We start from the raw sequence: 19,192 nt of genomic DNA, 5'->3' as shown, positions 1-19,192 counted from the left end.
GGTTTGCAGTGTCTTTGTGCTCGTAAAGTGGGCACTGGCGATTCCAAGTCCGCAAAAGCTACCATCGCGTGCATCCCGCACGCGAAGGTCATCAGCGAAACCGTCAGTCAGCACAAACGTTCATTCCTGAACCCCACATCTACATGGACGTCTCTTCGCCGTCCATGAAACTTCATGCAGCTTCCTCTGTGCAGATTACACGTGTGCCCACTGATGGCCTTTTTGACGCGTGGTGGAATACTGGGAACACATTAGATGTTTTGTACATTAAAACATATTTCATCCTTTTTTTCTTTACAGTTTATAAAGAAACCCTCGTTTTTGAGCTGTACATCAATTAACTTTTCTGTGCGGCGTTTCGTCTGTTGTGTTTATTCGCGTTTCTCTTTCGTTCCTGTGCAGCGCTTCACCAATACGCTAAATGTTCTAAGCAAAACCCCTGTACGCCTGTACCGTTTACGCTAACACACACACGCTAACAGATATCATATTCTCGACATCTAAGACTTAGGGGCCAAGAACGAGAAATCTTTCTAGTCTCAGAGATATATGTGAAGTACGGAAAACTCAAGATATGATCTTACGTCCGTTACCCTGTTGTCCCGCCTGTCTCTGGAAGTATCTAAACCAAATGTTGCACACTATGATAGTCACTCCTAGATATATCCATCCGAACATAAATTATATCCCGAAGATTTGTCTGACGAGGCCGCCGTGTTCACTGCCATAACCATGTGCATATGGGACTGGGACACCCAATAATCTTAAAGTAGAACCCGGATGTAGTCACCAACAATCCCTTGTTCATCAGAAAAACTGTAGCGTGCTGTTCAAACTTCTAGGCGACTTTAAAACTCTTATCTCATCAGGAGCCGTAATCCGACAGCTGCACGCGATGCAGTCCCTGAGGTCATAGTTGGCACACTTGGGATTAGCGCGCTCAACTTTGGCAGACCTGTACCTGCGAGACCGGAATTCTCTAACACTGTCCATGGAGCTCTGCTTAGAGAACTATGAAGTGGTAGGCCTATAATTGCGAAGGTTAAGTTAATATCTGGAGTAAGCCTGCATTACGCCATTGTGCTTTCGAGCCAATGTGTACTTGCTTTACATTTTAGCGCAGCTTTTGTTTTGTTTAATTTATTTTATAGCGGCAAGGTGAAACCGAGAACAGATTGACCTAAATAAAAGTCTATAAAATATCTAAAAAAAAACGCGCAGAGACTTAATCCTCGTAACAAAAATTTCTGGATGCGAGCCGCACTCCGATATCTGAACAAAATACCGTTCGAACACCGGATTGCGATAACAACGCAAGGAATTTTAAAAGAAAATTAAACCAAAAAAAAAAACTTTATACATGCAGTTTCTTAGTCGTATCAGGTAACAAGAGAGGCAACCGCCCACCGCTTATCACAGCACGCCAGCGGCTCCCAGCTAAGTGCTTTAATTTTTCCCCAGTGTTATCCGGCAGCCATGCTAACCGCCGCGGAGGTCCACTAAAACGCCGGGCATGCCTTGGAAGCTGTCCAAAACCGATGTTGGCCAGCACGTGTTGTCGGTACAACTGTTTGTTTGTTCCCAAGCTAGCGTTCCGATCGTCCGATTCGAACGGAAACAAAGACCACGTCGTGTTTTACGACTGCCGCCAGACTCAAAAGAACGGCGCACTGCGTGAAAAAGTGCAATTCGCTCTTTAACACAAATCCGGCCGGGCGAGAAGAAAAAGCGAGCGATAACAATGGATTAGGCCCCTTGCTCCGCGGCCGTTTAATGGGGTCCGCAGAAAGGGGCTCCCCTCTGATGTAAGCGATAATGACGACGCCGAAAAGAAAAACACGGAAGATGCTGGCGCAACCGGGGACAAAGAAACGACCCTTGTCAAAGCACGCGGTTGTCTCGAGCGAAGTTGACCACTCAGGAAATGCGCCAACTTTCTGGAACCGGTGTAAATGCTCTCGTTCCTAATGGCGCATTCAACTCCGGAGTGACCCATAGGGGATAGGCGCTGCGATTAGGGCTGTACCGGTGACAAGCGTTTCAGCTCATCTACAGTCAAAGCATATGTTACGTGACCATCACTGTGGCTTGCGAGATAGCCGATGCTAATCGAGATGGCCAAGTGGGCGAGATGTTTTGTCGTCTCAAAGGCAAACGTGGCGCTCAAAGAACGAAGGCAATTAAGAAAAAAAAAAAAAAAAAAAAAACTAAACGGGAAAATCGCTTAAAGCTTTCTTTCCGGCCCTTCCGATTGCTCGGCTGCCCAGCACAAGGACCAGGATAACATTGTGTCTAAGTCTGCAGTGCTACGCCAGGTGGCGGGGCTGTCTTTACAGACTCGTAAAAAGTAGTCTCTCGAGTTACGGCCTATGGATCTTCTGGGAGGCCACGTGGTCAGTCGTCCATCTGTTGAATTTGCCACCAAACACGGCAGAGTGGAAAAAATGCTTGCGCGTGCCACTTCTTCAGAGATTACGCTTATACTCAATCAATGATATCTCTGAAAAGCGTACCGCCAACTTCTAAGCCTCAGTGTTGGCTGACCTGTTTGATTCGGAAACGCGATCTGTGCGCGGGCAGCGAGTGAGCATGCTAGGCGCTCCGTTTAATGAACCTGAGCCGATCCCGTCTGTAAGACAAATCGTTCGTTGCGATTTTGTTAGTCGTTGGACGCGCTCTGAAAATCACACTGATTTTTTTATTCCCAGCGGACTTCGTGGAGCAATAGGATCGCGGGCACATTTTTAAAGTTACTTTGATATTCGTCTACCGTCTGCTCGAATGCGCACAAATAGTCATTGCAGGTTAGTCGCAATCGCATAAAACATCCACAGAGCCACTAAAAGCTTGAGGAACTTAGGGCGTGGCATTGTTACCTTCACGCTTCTTGCTTTGTGATTGGTTCTTTGGTGTTTTTATTGTCAATGTCGCGCTCTCATTGGCTGGGGGCGCGCCAAGCCTTGCCTGTGTTTCATAAACCGTCATTGATTATAGTAGCGAACACACCCCACTTTCAAAGCAGCTTTCCAATTTCTTGTTTTGCCGAAGGCAGGCCTCGAAAATCTCGGGTAACCTATGAAATTGCGCAATCTCCTCCCCTCTACCATGACGGCCTAGTCTCACTGAAGTGATTAGAGACAGATGCTTTTCCTCTTACAAAACAGACTTCGCTTAATGGTGACCGAAGCATTATTTATTTATAATCCCTCCTTCACAAACACGTTATTCTAAAGCGAATTACCGATGAGAACAAGGCTGCTAAAAGAGTAGTTTTGTCCCGTCTGTAATCCATACTTACCGCTTGTCGTTCTTGTTAGATGTCTTCGTAAGGATTACCTGGAACAAATCGTAAAGAAACAGGCACTTTTATAATGATCCTTGGCAGTTAACCTCTTTTTATGTATAATTTGAGGTTTCCTGCACCATTTGTTAGATCGGGCTGAGTGATGACCGGCATCCACCAAACGCGATAATGCGCCATAATGCAGACCGATGTGCGGACTCAGCATGCTATAAAAACAGTAAAAAAAAGTCGTTTGTTCTTAGTGCACAGATCTTGTGACATCGCGGAATCAGTAGTAAGCTGGATGATGCTCAATAGAAGGAGTACACACCCAGAAAACAAGCGATCCTGTGCAACACGGGCAACTCGAATGCCATTTACAACGAATGACGTTTGTGTGATCGGCGAATCAGCTCGCAATCTGTCGCGCGTGGAATGCGCTACGCCCGGAGTGTCGCGCGCTGATTGGTCGTCTGCTCAAATGTCATTCGCTGCAAATAGCATCCGAGTTGCCCGTGTGGCAGGGGTATTAGAGTATCCCACACAATACTCTGCGATGCCTACAGCGACTATTCCCCCTCTGCAGGCGTATCCTGGTGGCCCAACACCAACACATCATCTATAGAGAGTTCGTGCCGGAGATGCTGGGTTACCGTCGCAGTGCCGCTCTAGGCCTTGACAATCCCTGGGAGCGCACCCAGTACGAACCGAGTCGTGACGCATCGATCCTGGTCGAGTTCACGACGGCCGCCTTCCGGTTCGGACACGGCCTGATCGAAGACTTTACGCTCGTCGACTGCCGGGGTGCGGTCACCGCCTATCCGCTCTCGGACCGCTTCTTTCTGGTTCAGGACCTCTACCAGAAGGTAAGGTTATCGTCTCTAAAGCGCGTCTCCCACTCCTGTCTTTACAGCGTCCTGAAAAGTTGTCGTTCGGTTTACGCCCGACGAGGTCTTAAAAGTGCCTGTCGCGAGCGCCCCTGGCGGCGGTATAGAGCAGCGGAGGTAAATGCGGCAGGCACCTGTTTTGCTGCATTTCACTCTGCAGCCAGTCAGTCGACGGAAACTAAAGCAGATAGGGGATGGGCGCCACGACGACCGTTATACCCTTGCGTCAGCTTGCCTTTTTTTGCTATCAGTTCCACTATAAACCTCTATATAGGATCGCGGCACCCGACAACATGGCACGCCGGCCCCGTGCCCAGTTTCTCGCCACTTCGGGACCAGTTTCGACGCATAGGAGATAAGGCTGTCGACACACCGCCGGACGACGCGTTTCAGGCATTTTACTAAGTCCGCCCAGCAGATGACAACAGTATTTAGACAAAAGAAAAAGACCGAGAGTGCGACGACGGTAGCAGTGTCTCGACCGAAGCGTTACGTTCTCTCAGCTGTTCTAGTCGGAGTTAATATTATGCCAGTCTTGATTATTTCCTAAATTTACCAGAACGATGGCACATGACGTCGGATGTCGGAACGTTGCAGTACTCTTAAAGTCAGAGTTTAAGACGACTACAATGTCCAGTTTTTTTAATTCGTAAGCAGCGGTATCACTTTACCAACCAACGTCAAAACCTCTAAGCAACGGCGTTTCAAACACGCAGAGCTAAACCTGTGTCTTAGGCGACGCTGTACAACCACATCACCGAGTCTGGCTTGGTGCTATTTTCGTTTATGTTGTTTGTCAGAACTGACGGACGCATTTCTGCGCTGGTACGTGTATTATATGTTAGGCCAATAAGGTAATGTTCACAGTGATGCTTTATAAAACTATGGCTCTGTACCGTACAGAGCGCAAACGCCACTGGTATACATGACACAATGGCTGTAAATTTTTCACTCTCCTACGATAAAATGAAATCCGGCGTTTTTCAAATCCAGACATGTAGATTATAGTTATCATCCAAGTTTAGTTGAAGCAAAAAAATGTGTGCTCACTGAGTGTACTACACTTAAACGATTTACGTACACACGTCAGCGAGGCATGTTGTCCCTACCGTAGCTGCTGAAAGTACGCTCTAATATTTCTTGTCAGTGTACTCCACAAAGCATGCCCATGAAGAATTCCCACAACCATTAAACAAAGAGGTCTGAGAAAAATATGAATTCAAAACACAACGCTCGCTGGGATTAAGTTTTAAGAAAGGCTCTTTCTTTCTGCGCATAAATGTCTGAAGTTGTATTTTTCTTAACTTTATATTCCGGAGGCTCTGCGAGAGCTCTTCGGGAAAGTAGTCGCGCAGGCAGTTCATACTGTAATATTACACAGTGCTCTCTGAGCACTGTAAAATAATAATTAACCCACGCGGACTTTTAGAATAACCTATAGACACCGCGAATATTTCTCAGTAAGAAGCCCTACTAGATTACGTTACTGCTGCGTTAAGGTCGGCACGTTAGCGGTGGCGTATTATCTCCTAATATATTAACCCTCCACAAAAAAATGCGGTGCGGAGCAGCTAATGCATGAAATATTTCGAAGAAAAAAAATTAACCGTGAACATCCGCCCTCCTCTGACTTTCTGTTGCAGAAGCGTAAGAGGGAGTCATACTTCTCTTTCTGTAACGTGAAACGTCACGTAAAATGGCCTCGTTCGATTTACCTGCCCCAGTTTATATCGGTGCAAAAAAGTGTAGCGCGGTGCAGAAAAGTGCAGGGCAATGTACTTCCGGTTGTGTCTTGAGACAGGCTGTACACCTAAATCGAATACGGCTGTGTACCCCGAGTGCAGCTGGTGCAGGAGGTGCCGGTAAGTCGAACGTAGCAGACAATCTTCCTCAGGGACCGTTAGTCACGTCAGTTAATTGCCCAGATGCCGCCAGTCACGCCCCGGAACTGGTTTTCGATACGGCTCCGTTGACGTCATTTCCTCTTCCGTCCATCCTCCAGGGCACTCTGGACCGGATTATGCGCGGTCTGTGCCTGCAAGCGGGCCGCGTACCGGGGCCATCGCTGTCGAACTCCGTGGGGCGCCACCTGTACCGGAACTCGACGAGCGAGGCGGGTCTAGACCTGGCCTCGATTGACATGCAGCGCGGTCGGGACCATGCTATCCCGGGATACGGCCACTTGCTGCGTCGCTACATGGGACGGCAGGTGCAGTCCTTCGACCAGCTGGCGGCCTACATGCCGGAGGGAAGGGTCCAAGTCCTGCGCGATCTCTATGAGTACGTGGTACACCCTTTAAGCCAGTCAGTGTGTTTAGAAAATGAACATTTAGAATTTCTAGGGTATTACCACATTTCACCGAAATAACCTACGGGATTTTCCAGACTGCGGACAATATATGTTCAAATGTTGAAATATTTCTCGGTCTATCTGTAATTCCGGACTATGCAAGTATTGGTGTTTTTGTTGATCATTCGTTATGAAGAGATCGACATGACGGAGTTTGAGAAAGTCAGACAATGTTAACGATTACTTATGTATGATAGAATCTTTCTTATTACATACTAATGCAGGCGTTCGTCAAGGTCTGTTGTAAAAAAAAAATGTTTTGCGTGACCGCACACACCAGGCGTGAACTATTCAAAAGATTTAAACTATCTAAAAAAAAAACGTTTTTCTCCACACTAAATTCGCTTTCGTGGGTTATACACCGGACCCGGACTGTACTCCAGAAACTGGAGTATTTTGTGGCAGAAGAAATAAATATAAATAATAGGAAGAACATAAAACACAAAGACGAATAAGACGACTGGGAAATCGTCTTTTCCGTTTTAGTATTTTATGTTTTTCCCATTATTTATATTGCCCTTACCAGCACGCTCTCCATTCCAGGTATAAGAAAGAAATGAAGAGCAAAACAGGAAGACAGAGGAGTTAACCTGGATATGTGTGCCGGTTGGCCCACTTAGTGCGGAAGGGGAGGGATGGGGAGACTTAAAGAGAGGTTGAAAGAGGAGATGAAGCATAAAATTGTTGGTGCAGAAAACAGTCAACACGAAAGCACGCTTGTATGAATTGATAATCTCATTCTCTCTAGCGAAGGTGCTCGGTGTCAGTTTTTAGCCACACAAAACAGCTAAGGCCATGAAAGCCTTTGTCTCCTCAAAAAAAAATTGTCTGTCTCCTGAACATTTTAAAGGCGTTCTAAATTCAGTGCATTCGTGGGGCATTTTTGCGCTCCTTCTTCTTCGGGCAAAGCGAGGACACCGAAGGGCAGGGTGCGAGAGTTTTGTTATATATAAAGCAGTATATATAAAGTTAGGTTACGGTGTCAAGTGAGTCACAGTTGTATATGACGCCAAGTTTCACGACGACGTCACGTGACTTATGGAGCCATGTGAAGTCACAATATCCCCTTGACGTCATCATGTCACGTGACACACTGACCTTATCGAGGGTGCATATTGCCGCGTGCACAGCTATCCAAGTAGGCAGTGCGCTCGGCTTCCGCGCAAAGGACCGAGGTTCGCTGCCTGGGGACGTACACATTTTTGTTATTTGTCTAGATGTCACATTTAGGTGAATTCGAGAACCCCGTTGCTTACTCGAGGTCCGAAGGTTATACGCGCCGAACTTTCTACGCTGATTATTCCAGAAGTTCATACATGTACATAAGAGGCTTCGCGTGGCGAGTCGGAATTACTCATTCGCCAGCGCTCGATCCAGCTGCCACGCCGCCAGCGACGCCTGTACCTCTGTTTTTGCTCTGGACGCAGGTTCGCTCTTATTTAGAGGTTAGTTTTCTACCGCATCAACCGTCTCTCTGCCTGTGATTCGTGGCAATATGCGATGGACACAAAATCCCTGAGGCTGACTCTATGATTGCTATACATTAAAACGCATTGACTTCTGCATGTAGAGGATGAAGGTCGCTGCTCATGAACAGGCCCGAGTTTATATTGCTTCAAGCTCGTGCCAGGGTTGTGACTGAGGTTCATTGAGGGTGAGTAATACTTGCCGATGAACAACGAACATATGACTGAAAAAAGTTAGTTACATAAATTCATGACATTCGTTAGTAAGAATGCAGTTAACCCCTCGTATAAGTGCAGCAAGTAGCATGTGTCTACACGGTAAGGTTAGAAAAGAATGAGTACAAAACCGAACTTCATTTCAAAGATTAAGTTTTTTTTTTTTTTTTTTGTAAGTTTGGCCTTCGAAGCAAGATTCTCTAAATCTGCCGACTAAAAACAACCCTCCCCCCCCCCCCCCCCCCAAAAAAAAAAAAAAAAAGAAAACACGTTTTAGACTTTTGCGTTTATATAAAAATGTCACATGAACTAAAAGCAAACGCAATCGTTGTCATAAGTGGTATTGATAAGTTGCCGGGGCAAATAAATCGAAACTTCTCTGGCTGAATGCATATTTCAACTTAAATTCATGTCCTTAATGGTTGGAGACCGTTCTACTTAATATGGAAATCTAGAGGTCTAAAAGATAATCTGGCTTAGTGAGCCTAACTGTACCGTCGCAATAATGTAACCACCAAGATCTGGTTACCTAAACCATACTTACAGTTCAGTAAGCCGATTTTAAACTCCGCAAGCACCGGTAACAATGTTTTTGCTGAGGACAATTACTTTGGGTGTAATGCTGCGCTCTGGTTCCGCCGCAGGCTCTGTTTGCGGGGCTTATTCACCACGTAAAGCTTCCAGCAGTATGAGGAGTATAGAAATGTAACTCCCAAGTTTCGAGTAGGTTCATGGGGAGAAAAAACAAATATTATTAAACATGGTTAAAATCGCGCACAAAGAGACAAAGAGACGAGGCGCGATTTTAACCATGTTCAACGTTTACCAACTCGCCCAACTTACTACTCTTCTACAAATATTATTAGGTCGCGTTTTGGTTATGCGTCATTCTACTCTTCACGTGTGCTTACAAAAACTAATAAATAAATATATATATATATATATATATATATATATATATATACAAGAGGCTGGTTGACGCGACCACTCACCTACAAGTTTCTGGTGTGGCGTGCCGAACTCCAACTCTTAAGGCGCATTCCCACCGGCGATATAAGCAGTCTCGCGACGCGACTAGATGGCATCGCAAAAAAAATTAGATGGTCACACCGGCGTGTGCGATGAGCGAGTCCAACGCCTTCGTTGGCGAGTCGTTTCTGGAAAACTCGCTCCGAACGCCGTTGATTGGCTCAGCCGCTCCGCGATTAGATCGCATCGCAAAAAAGTAGGGTCGGGAAGCGATTGCTCAAATCCCGTCGCTTTTTGCCCGCGATGGTCGCTTTTGCGATGAAAGTTATGGCGTGACTAGATCGCATCGCCGGTGGGAACGCGCCTTTAGCCCCACCTTCATCGAGCCTCCTTCCAATACATTTGCCACCTGACTGGTACCCACATAACTGGTGACGATGGATTTGCGCGACTGCACCCCTTCTCGGGCCAGGCGCAGGAGGGCGCTCGACCATCGCTGACGCTCCCCGGCCTCCTCCTCCCCCCTGACCCCCTCCTCCTCCTCCTCTTCCTCCTCGCTGCCGGGGTACAGCTCTCTGGACATATATATATATATATATATATATATATATACGAAACTAAACAGTACACAGAGAGCTGGTCGGAAATTGAGTCCGCCGAAACCAGTGGCCGGGATGGTCTAATCGGTTAAGGCGTCGCCCCGGACAGGCGAAGGTTGCGGGTTCCATCCCCGCTCCTGGCCCAATTTTTCGCCAGCTCTCTTTCCTTTTTCCTTTCCCTAACTTTAATGAAATACATTCAATAATCACCTTCTTCCCTCTTCGTTCACAATATTACTACGGCTGCACTTGTCAATCTTTACTCGTTCCCATTATATATATATGTATATATATATATATATATATATATATATATATATATATATATATATATATATATATATATATAAAATAAGAGTGTAGCTTACGGATTCAGCGTCTATATATATATATATATATATATATATTTATATATATATATATAATGGGAATGAGTGAAGATTGACAAGTGCAGCCGTAGTAATATTGTCCATATATAGCGTATATATACATATATATAGATAGATAGATATATAGACGCTGAATCCGTAAGTTACACTCTTATTTTATCCAACGATGTCCCCTTCCTTTATTATATCAATCTTTAAATCTTTATATTCTGGCTAGTCCATAACATATGCTAACAACGGGGCAATGATAATGCTCATGGCAGGAGCTCCCTTCGGAAAGAAGCCTCATAGTGTTTTTAGAAGCAAAGATTCGGTCTTTGCAGCTTTATCTCTTGTATTAATTCTTATATTTTTTTTAACAATAGAGTATAATTTTGCGTGTGAGTACTCGTGCTCTAGTTATTGAAAGCATCGAACGACTTATTTGTTGTCTTAAAAATGTTTTCTTCTATGACCATGAGCCGAGTTGCGATTTTCAAAACATGTCTTGATTTAGAAAAATGTCTTGATAAAGGCGTCTGCTACTATTAGGCGTCTATTAAGTGATTTCAGTCTGATTTTATCAACTTTGTTGTCGGGACACTCAAGGTAATTCTCCGAAAATTACCTTGAGTCTCCCTAAAAATTGCATATTGTCTCCACTGTCCAGATTTTCAAATAAGTGTACGGTTATATGACTCGCACGCATCTACAGAATTTGTCTTTCACCCGTCGGTAATATTTTTGCGAGCATGGCATTCTTTACGCAACGCTCAACATTTCTAAGAGCAGCGATGTACAAAGCAGAAAACCACGGCAATGTAGCGGACAATGTGCCTCAAAGATGATACAAGAGGCTGTAATCAGCGGCACTTTTGAGAGTGAGCTGTAGAGTACCGAAAAGTACGGATTTAGGCAAACGCAATTGCAAACCTAGAGGTAGCGGGGCTTTATCTACAGATGAAGTTTAAGATCTTGGATTCTGCGGCAGAGAAAATGGACAGGCTGGCGAAAAACAAAATTCTTAAGTCGCTTGAAAAAAGCCCTTACATAGAACTCATATGTCCGCTAACAACTCCAAATGGCGCCAATGACTTGATGGAAAACGAGCACTACGTTTTCGCCCATCGCTGTAGCTGAACTGTAGCGAGTTCTTTGACTTCAAGTATCTCTTTACAGAGAAAAGGCACAGCCATGAAAAGAGGCCCTTGAAATACTCGTGATCAGTTCCTCCGATGCAAGATAATAGAACTTGTGATTTCGTAATAAACAAGCGAGTTGAATATTTTAGCACTAATCATAGCAGTTTCAGCACCGTCATTGTAGAGCATGTTTTCCCTGAAAGTGTCCCTATTCTTTTTTTTTGGCATTTGGTGCTTTGATTTCGCCCTAATTTCATTATTATTTTTATTATAATTTCCCAGCTCTCACCAGAAGTCCCCTAATGCATATTTGTTTCACATATTATCCCCTACAATCTTTTCAGAGCTGCATTATTTTTGTTGTAAAATAAAAAAAAAGTAAAATAAAATTACTTAGAGTAATTTATTACATTACTCAATTACCTACACAAAAAGGTAAATAATTACATTACTCATTACTGCCAAAATAACTAAATTACTGTAGTTACATTTCAGTAATTTCATTACTGCGACCCCTGCGCGAGACTGGAAATCAGCCAGCGTAATGACAACTATCATATTCGCCTCCATGTTTTCGGCCACTCAGCGCGGGCATGCGCAGTCGAGCAGTTAGACTCATAGCTCGGTTGGTCCACCTCCGCCATTATTCGAGATGTCCCCTTATATTGGAATGATTTGCATTTCGCGTGCCTGACGGGGAAGCGAACGTGTCAGTCATATTGAAGTTTTGCGGTCTTAAACTCACTGAGTAAGTAAAACGATCATGATCATGATGACTTTATTGTGAAACTTTTGTTTTGATTCGGGCAACAACCAGCCAAGTTCGTACCTAACCAAGAAATGCAATACAGAACCAAAAATGTTATCACATTTCTTGTGCTCCTCACCACAAATTTTCTTTCTCTTCTTTGTTCTTTCGATTAATTCCCTGTACCGGCAAGTGGGCTTTCTTGTCATTACGGCGCGCCGTGTGTCCTCATTTTAAATGTCACCCACCGCATTCATTCCAGCGCGAGCAGAGACCCCGTGCCAGATGACCGGAAGCCGAGTGCTTCCGCCTGCCTTTGATCATTTGGCGTAAGGCCTGGCCAAGCTGAAGTCTATTGTCTGGCGCCTGCCTCCACTTCATCGGATAATATGTTTTTTTTTTGTTGTTTTCTTAACACGAGAGTACGATGTTCTCGATGATTTCATTTGTTTTACACATAAGAGGCTCCACACATTCGGCATGTTGTCGACTCCATAATCCGATAAAATCTCTTTAATAAACCAGCGTCCTTAACCCTCCGACCCGTGATTAGAAAGGGTGTCGAGATTTCTGGCTGTTGTCATATAATATGTAATCTTCTGAACATGAATTTGTACATAGTTTGTAACACCCACAGGCTTGACTTAACCTGGGCCGCCTCTGCGCATGTCTCCTCCTCGCGTACTCCATCCCTCACGTTTTGTCCCAGTCGGCAAGCACTGGAACGCAAAGAAGTCATATTTTTCTTTCCGGTTGGCAAAGTTATTTTTGCCACCTTGTCTGCTCAACTGCTAGAAAAGTGTATGCAAAGAGTCGCTTTGCCTTCCGACTTTGGTTCATGAGTCCACAAGCCAACCGTCATAATCAAGCCTGCTTCTCACTTCTCTGACCCCGAAGGATGTCCACCCAAGACCTCCTTCAACGGCTTTAATTTCTACCATTCCGTGGCATTTTGCGGCCTACATACTGACGGTCCGACGCCAGCGCTCCAGTGTGTTCCGCAAACCTCCGGGAATGCACATGACAGCGTTGGCAAAAAACGTAGATGAAGGTACCATGGCCGCTTTCCGCGCAGAGTTTTCACGTAACAACAAGCAGATTGCAGCTACGTTGGTTACATTTGCGGAGGAATTTGGTGCCTCGCATGCCTTCCTCTCGGGAGTGTAGGGTGATTTCATGTGACGCACTTCCGGCTTCAAATGTCTCCTAACATCATGTTGCAACACTTTCGTTGTATGTTTCCTAAGCGCGGATAAAGTGTTTTTCAGCTTGGTCGAGTTATTTTTTGCGTCGTGACTGTCTGCTTTGACGGAGTACAGTCAGTGACACAAGAAGCATCATCTGATACTCGAGTTTTCTACATACCGTGGTATTTATTCTTAGTTAACGCGCGCCGGCAATTAAGAAGTATCGTCCGTGGCCATAAAATCCCCAAATGCCGCCCGGATAACACTGGAAAACAATTTTAAAAATCAAATCAGATTAAGCTTGGATTTATGCAACCTACGTCCTCCATCGTAATTACTAAGTTTCGTCGTTGACGGAGCCACTCGCCATGCTTAAGCATTTTACGAACACCAAAAACGACGTCCGTAGCGTCTGCGTGTAAACAAATGTCGAAAGTGGCGAACGATGTTCATCAACTGGAAAGGAAAATGCTGGAAAGGAAAATTCATCACGCGTAAAGAACGCTCCTTTTAGTGTACGCCTTGTCGACTACCAAATTTGTGCTTTATAAGAGATATCACTTCGCGGGGTGTTATCTCAAAAGCAGCGGGTAAACGAAGATGTCCTTAACCTCAAACAAGGTTTCGGACCTCCTGCTCAACACGGCATCGTTGCACGATGTCTTCAGTATAGATGCCAGTTAAGCTTACTGCGAATAGCAACATTCCCCATAGCAAGTCGGCTAATAGACCTATCTCGCCAGCCAGTTTCGTAGCGCCAACGCCGCCGGCATGCATTGTGGAAACTGCAGTCTTTCCGCACGCTTGATAATCGCGCTCTGGGACTGCGCGAGCAGAGACACGGGCCGTCTCGTGCAATGGCACTTGTTTCCTGTGGACTACAGTTATGACGGCGTCACGCATGCGTGAAACGCTAAGTGAGATTAGTTTGTCGTAATACTGGCCATCTATTTTTTAAGTACAGTTTAATATTGATGTCTGCAAATAAAAAAGCTATTTCGTAGAAATGTGCATGAGATTCAGTCACTATATAGCAATCCATGGAATTATGTACGCAAACGTGCAGCGCTTTCTATTTTTTTGCATCAGCAGTCAGTGTAAAGATACTTTACTAAACCTAGGTGGGATAAAGTATAAATTACTTTATTGATAAAATATTTAAACATGCACACACGCAAACAGACGGTTCGGCGACCGACGCGAATCTTATGACGAGTAATTCTTAATATACCTTGCCGTTTTTCTTTACTTTAATGCCTAAAAAAAAAAAAAAATTCCATACCGCTTTGAAAAAAAAAAAAAAAAAGATTTACAGTCTCACCTACGGGAAAAAGAGCTCAATACGAGGCTCTTAATCTAACCGCAGATACGAGATGCAAGAAGCCGTACGGCGGCTCCGACGGGCATGGATTTGCATCTGATTCATCTCTTGACCGTTTCGTGGACATTTCGATGTCTTTCTCTTTGTGCTTTCCGCCGTCGACAGTCCCAGAAGTCACAAAATAAAGAGAGGCATCTATCGCACCTTCGATTTGCAGCAATTTCAGTACGTTCCCAAGGTTTCCGCGTTATTTGGGTCGCTTCAATGACCGCCCGAAATGCTGGCGGGAAGTGGCAAAGCCGCTCGTTCGCGAAGGCGCTGCTATATTCGCCGTCATTGTCCGAGCGCCGCAAACGAGGTCGGCCGAATTTCGAAGTTCCTTATAAACAACACCCCGGCGACTTAACAAGAGCTCCCCCCCCCCCCCCTTCCCCCCCAATGCAGTCGTCGGGCGTAAGATCAGGCAGGCTTCTTCCTCTGGGGACCGTCCGGGAGGACGCTACAGCGCAGGCGCTAATCTGGTTTGATTGAAAACACTGACTGAACGTAGCATGGCCACGTCGTGACAAAGCGCTCGATCACGAGCTCGTGACGTGCTTCTAGTGTGAGATGTTTGAGGGCCAGTTTGGAGCTCGTATTGCTGGACTACACGGCCAATAACAACGACATTATGGGGATCGGCGACATTTAATGTTGGCGTTATTTGTACTTTGATTTTTGTCAAAGTTTATAGTAAAGTTGGGTTCTCTATTACTCGCACCCGTACGCGAGTGAACCAGTGGACTCATAAAACAAAGATGTGTTTTTCATTAAAACTTTTTTTGGGTGGCTGGAGCGTCATGAACCCTCGTTATAAAACGACGCAGCTTCTCTGGATGCATGAAACACCTTGATATTAGTTTCAGAAAAAAAAAAGAATGAAGAGAGTCGTGAAGAAGGTTCTACATACGCTTGTGCACCTCTCTTTTAGGGGCGTATTAAGACGAGGCACTCGCGTGTGTAGTAAACATTTTAGTTATTGTTCAGTTGTGATCTTAGTAAATGTTTCTTTGTTGGTTTTTTTTCTCAAATTTGAACCAAGGTAATCTACGATGTCATGAACTACGCATTTTTTTTGTATCTTGCCCTTAATTACACTTTTTGTACGCCTAGTCTCTTCTTTCTTGTTTTTGTTTTGTAATAGTAACTTGATTATTATAATATTTGCATATGCATTGCCTCTTGAAACTAAATCACGTCTAAGTATTTTTTACTATATAGATAGTAATTTTTCTGCTGAATATTTTATTTTTTTCGCTTTGAAGTGCCGAAATTTTTTAAACAAAAAGGGACAACAAACCGAAGTCCCGGGTTTCCGCGATGTTGAACGTTCGTCAGCTCGCCTGGATAATCTCTGTTGTTTCTATAATTCCTACATTTTATCCTGCCTTATTTCGGTTTTACAGCTCTCTTCTCTCGGCCTTTGCTCTCCTTTCTGACATTTAGCTAAGATCTTTGTTCTTTTTCTTTTTCTTTTTACGAACATATCTTTCCTTATTTGCCAATCTGGCCCAGCAGTCTATTTAGCAGTCAGTGAGCCCCATGGAAGAACTTGACGCATTTTCGGGTGTTGTGACCTGACTGTTGTGCCTGGTCCCAGGCACCCCGACGACGTGGACCTGTGGGCGGCGGGGCTGATGGAGTTTCCCTCCGAACCGGGGTCCCTGGTGGGTCCCACGTTCGCCTCCATCCTGGCACGACAGTTCCGCAGCCTCAAGTACGGGGACCGCTTCTTCTACACCCACGGGTACGGACCCCACGTGCACCCGTTGAGTGACGGTAAGTGTACCTTTGTTTACAGGAGCTTTGCGTGCGGATGTTGCCGGGAAAAAAATGCACCTGCTAAAAGAAATATGCTTCTTGAATAAGTGGATGTGACACAAAGGACGTCGAATAATAAAAAAAAGTTTTATAATGAGCGACTTCAGGACGGTATTGATGAACACCGGGGACTCCACAGGGTGCCTCGGACGACATGCGCAACAGCGCGAGCCAGAAAGTGTGAGGCGATCCAGAAGCCACCGATCTGGCCGAGTAAAATCTGCAAAGTATTTGCAGATTCTACTAAAGGAACTCCGCGGAAAAGCGTGACGTTGTTACCACGAGATGCGCATCACAGGGGAGCAAAGGAACGGTCCCCGCGTGGAATGTCCCTTTACGCTCTACGAGATCGATTTTGAACCCAAATAGATTATCAAACTGTCCACGTTCATGTCGATGGAGCTATCGCGCTCCCACGCTTCTACTTCGAGGCGCTCCACACGTCTGCAGTCCCGTAACCAGTTCTCTTGGTGTACAGGAGCTGCAGTTTCTACACCCAGACAACAGTGATGCGGTGTTGTTTGGAGAATAAATGGCGGAGCACAGGCTGACGCCATTTTCTTTTTCTCTGATCTGGTGCTTCAAGAACCCGGGACGAACTTAAGCCCATAAGGACCCGTTGTAAATAGAAAATATTATTATTATCACTTTAATTTTTAACGTCCGACATTATATGTCACAGTAATTATAACTCAAATCACGAATTTTAAAATTATAATTTAGGCAAACGCAAAACTATTAATTAAGTCCGGGGGCTGTGTTCAGCTGTGTAGGAAGACGACGGGCTTCGGCTCAGTGCCGTGGCAGACGTGGCCAAGAAAAGTCCACAGGTATAAGTGAATCAACAAAACCTTCCAGTGCTGTGTAGGGTCTTGGGTGCAAAATAAACTACCACGAATGCTGAAGGTAACAGTCTGAAACGTGATCTATGTTGAGACCATGTACCCTCAAAAAAGGGAGTGTAGTACGTACACCCCTTGTCCCATATATAACACGCCCATAACTACAATTAAACGTTCAGTTCACAGACGTCGAACCGACGATACCAACATTCACGAGCGGCTCGAGAGTCGAGCGATACAACTAATTAAAATCGCTAACGTACGAATTAAAACTACAGAAAAAAAACCCTTAAGGTTTTGTTGGCCTTGTTGCAAAAGCTCAGTGTATTTTTTTTTCTGTAGTCTTCGATACGTGTATTAGCTATTTAATAAGATATATCAGACAGTTATCAAGAGGATCGTAAAAGGTGGTATCGTCAGTTCGACGTCAATTGTCTGAACGTCGAAATGTAATTTTGGGCTGTTACATACCTGACAAGGTGTGTAAATACTACAACCCCCATTCCTGAGAGTCTAGAAACTTTTAGTAGACCGTATTAATTTACGTTTTGCTCGCGGGAATCGGTGCCGTCACTTCGAAGCGTGAATTGTGCACGCCTCCGCCAGGCATGCTCTCCGCCAGCGTACAGTCCACTAAAACTCTAAAGATATTCAGATACCGTGCACGGTCGCCCGTTTTATTAGGGAGTTTTAGAGAACCATTTTTGCACACTCGATACGGTAGGGTGGGCCCTCCGGTACGAATCGCACGTGTACTACCGCAGGAGGCTCGCACATGCGCAGTTCGTACCAGAGGGCCCAGCGTACCATTGCAGATGTGTGAAAACGGTTCCCTAAAATCTATATTATTTATCTAGTCTCGGGTTTCTTGTAGAGACGTGTTCTATGGCACGTTTCTCAAAGAAAGTATCTAGTTTGCCCGATACCAGTGATACGTTGCCGGTACCGTTCCAACTCTCCCCTCCTGACACCTATTTCTGTCAAACGCAGAGCAACTGGAAGAGGTGTCGAAGTTCAGCCTGGCTAAGCTGATCTGTGCCAACGTTGACGATCCGGAAAAGTTCCTGGTGCAGCCTTTTGCCATGATCCAGCCAAATCAGCAGACGTACGTGGGCCCCATGATAAGACAAAGCACTCAATGAGGGTGTCAATGACCTGGCAGGATTCACTCGAAACGAAACCTCACCGTGGAGAGTCCCAGCACGAGGAGCGACGTTTCGAAATGGGAGCTATAGTCAGTGACATGTTAAGAAAAGTTTTCTGGCTGGAGAGGAGGAAGCAGACGGATTGCTGAAGAGAGGAGGTGGTTTCCTACTCTCCACTCCAGCACTATAGCGAAAGATCGTCTGGCCTTCCTCAGGCTCTCCAGTTGATATTTGTTTTTGAATCTTTTTCTGCCTGATACGATTGTAGTATTCAGCGTGGAGGTTGTTGTGCTCTTTGCGCACGTCGTGGGTTCAGTTACCCGCCGAATGCGCCCACGTGGGTTTGTCCACCCCCCCCCCCCCCCAAACCCAAACTCCCTCCCCCCACCCCTTTCCCCCGAACTCAATGAATGACGGCGCGCGCTTCGCTGCCTCGCAATCGCGAGTTTAAAAACTTTCGTTTCCTTTCGCTCTCAGTCATGTGGGTCCCATATCTGGTATGCGGAAAAAAAAAAGAAAAAGAAATACGGCACTTCAACGTGCAATATGCGAGATAATATATGTGAGGCAAGACAATACGTTCATTCGATTTAGGTGCACCTCCTGCACCGGTGCAGAGAACTTTAGGGCAGTCTACTTCCGGTATGCGTATTGAGATACGACCGGAAGTACACCGCCGTACACTTTCCTGCACCGGTGCAGGAGGTGCAGGTAAATCGAACGAGGCTGATGCGTGACAATGGCGCATTTCGGAGAGATCGCAACGATTAGTTTTAACGCATACCCGAAGGAACGACATTCAATATGGC

The 19,192-nt window shown here is 45.3% G+C and overlaps 1 protein-coding gene across 1 annotated transcript in view; it reads left to right on the top strand.

Moving 5' to 3' along the window:
• LOC120847703 (chorion peroxidase-like) overlaps nt 1-19,192 on the top strand; it is a 102,430-nt gene that overhangs the window by 54,861 nt on the left and 28,377 nt on the right. Inside the window, exons 7-10 of the mRNA XM_040504235.1 lie at nt 3,870-4,149; nt 6,173-6,450; nt 16,176-16,354; nt 18,229-18,343. Coding sequence (XP_040360169.1) covers nt 3,870-4,149; nt 6,173-6,450; nt 16,176-16,354; nt 18,229-18,343 — 852 coding nt within the window. The remainder of the gene's footprint in view (nt 1-3,869; nt 4,150-6,172; nt 6,451-16,175; nt 16,355-18,228; nt 18,344-19,192) is intronic.

This window comes from Ixodes scapularis, unplaced genomic scaffold (assembly GCF_016920785.2).
Source record: "Ixodes scapularis isolate PalLabHiFi unplaced genomic scaffold, ASM1692078v2 PGA_scaffold8__174_contigs__length_109621045, whole genome shotgun sequence".
NCBI lineage: Eukaryota > Metazoa > Arthropoda > Arachnida > Ixodida > Ixodidae > Ixodes > Ixodes scapularis.
Note: the sequence above shows the minus strand (reverse complement) of the source record. Positions and strands in the feature narration are given on the sequence as shown.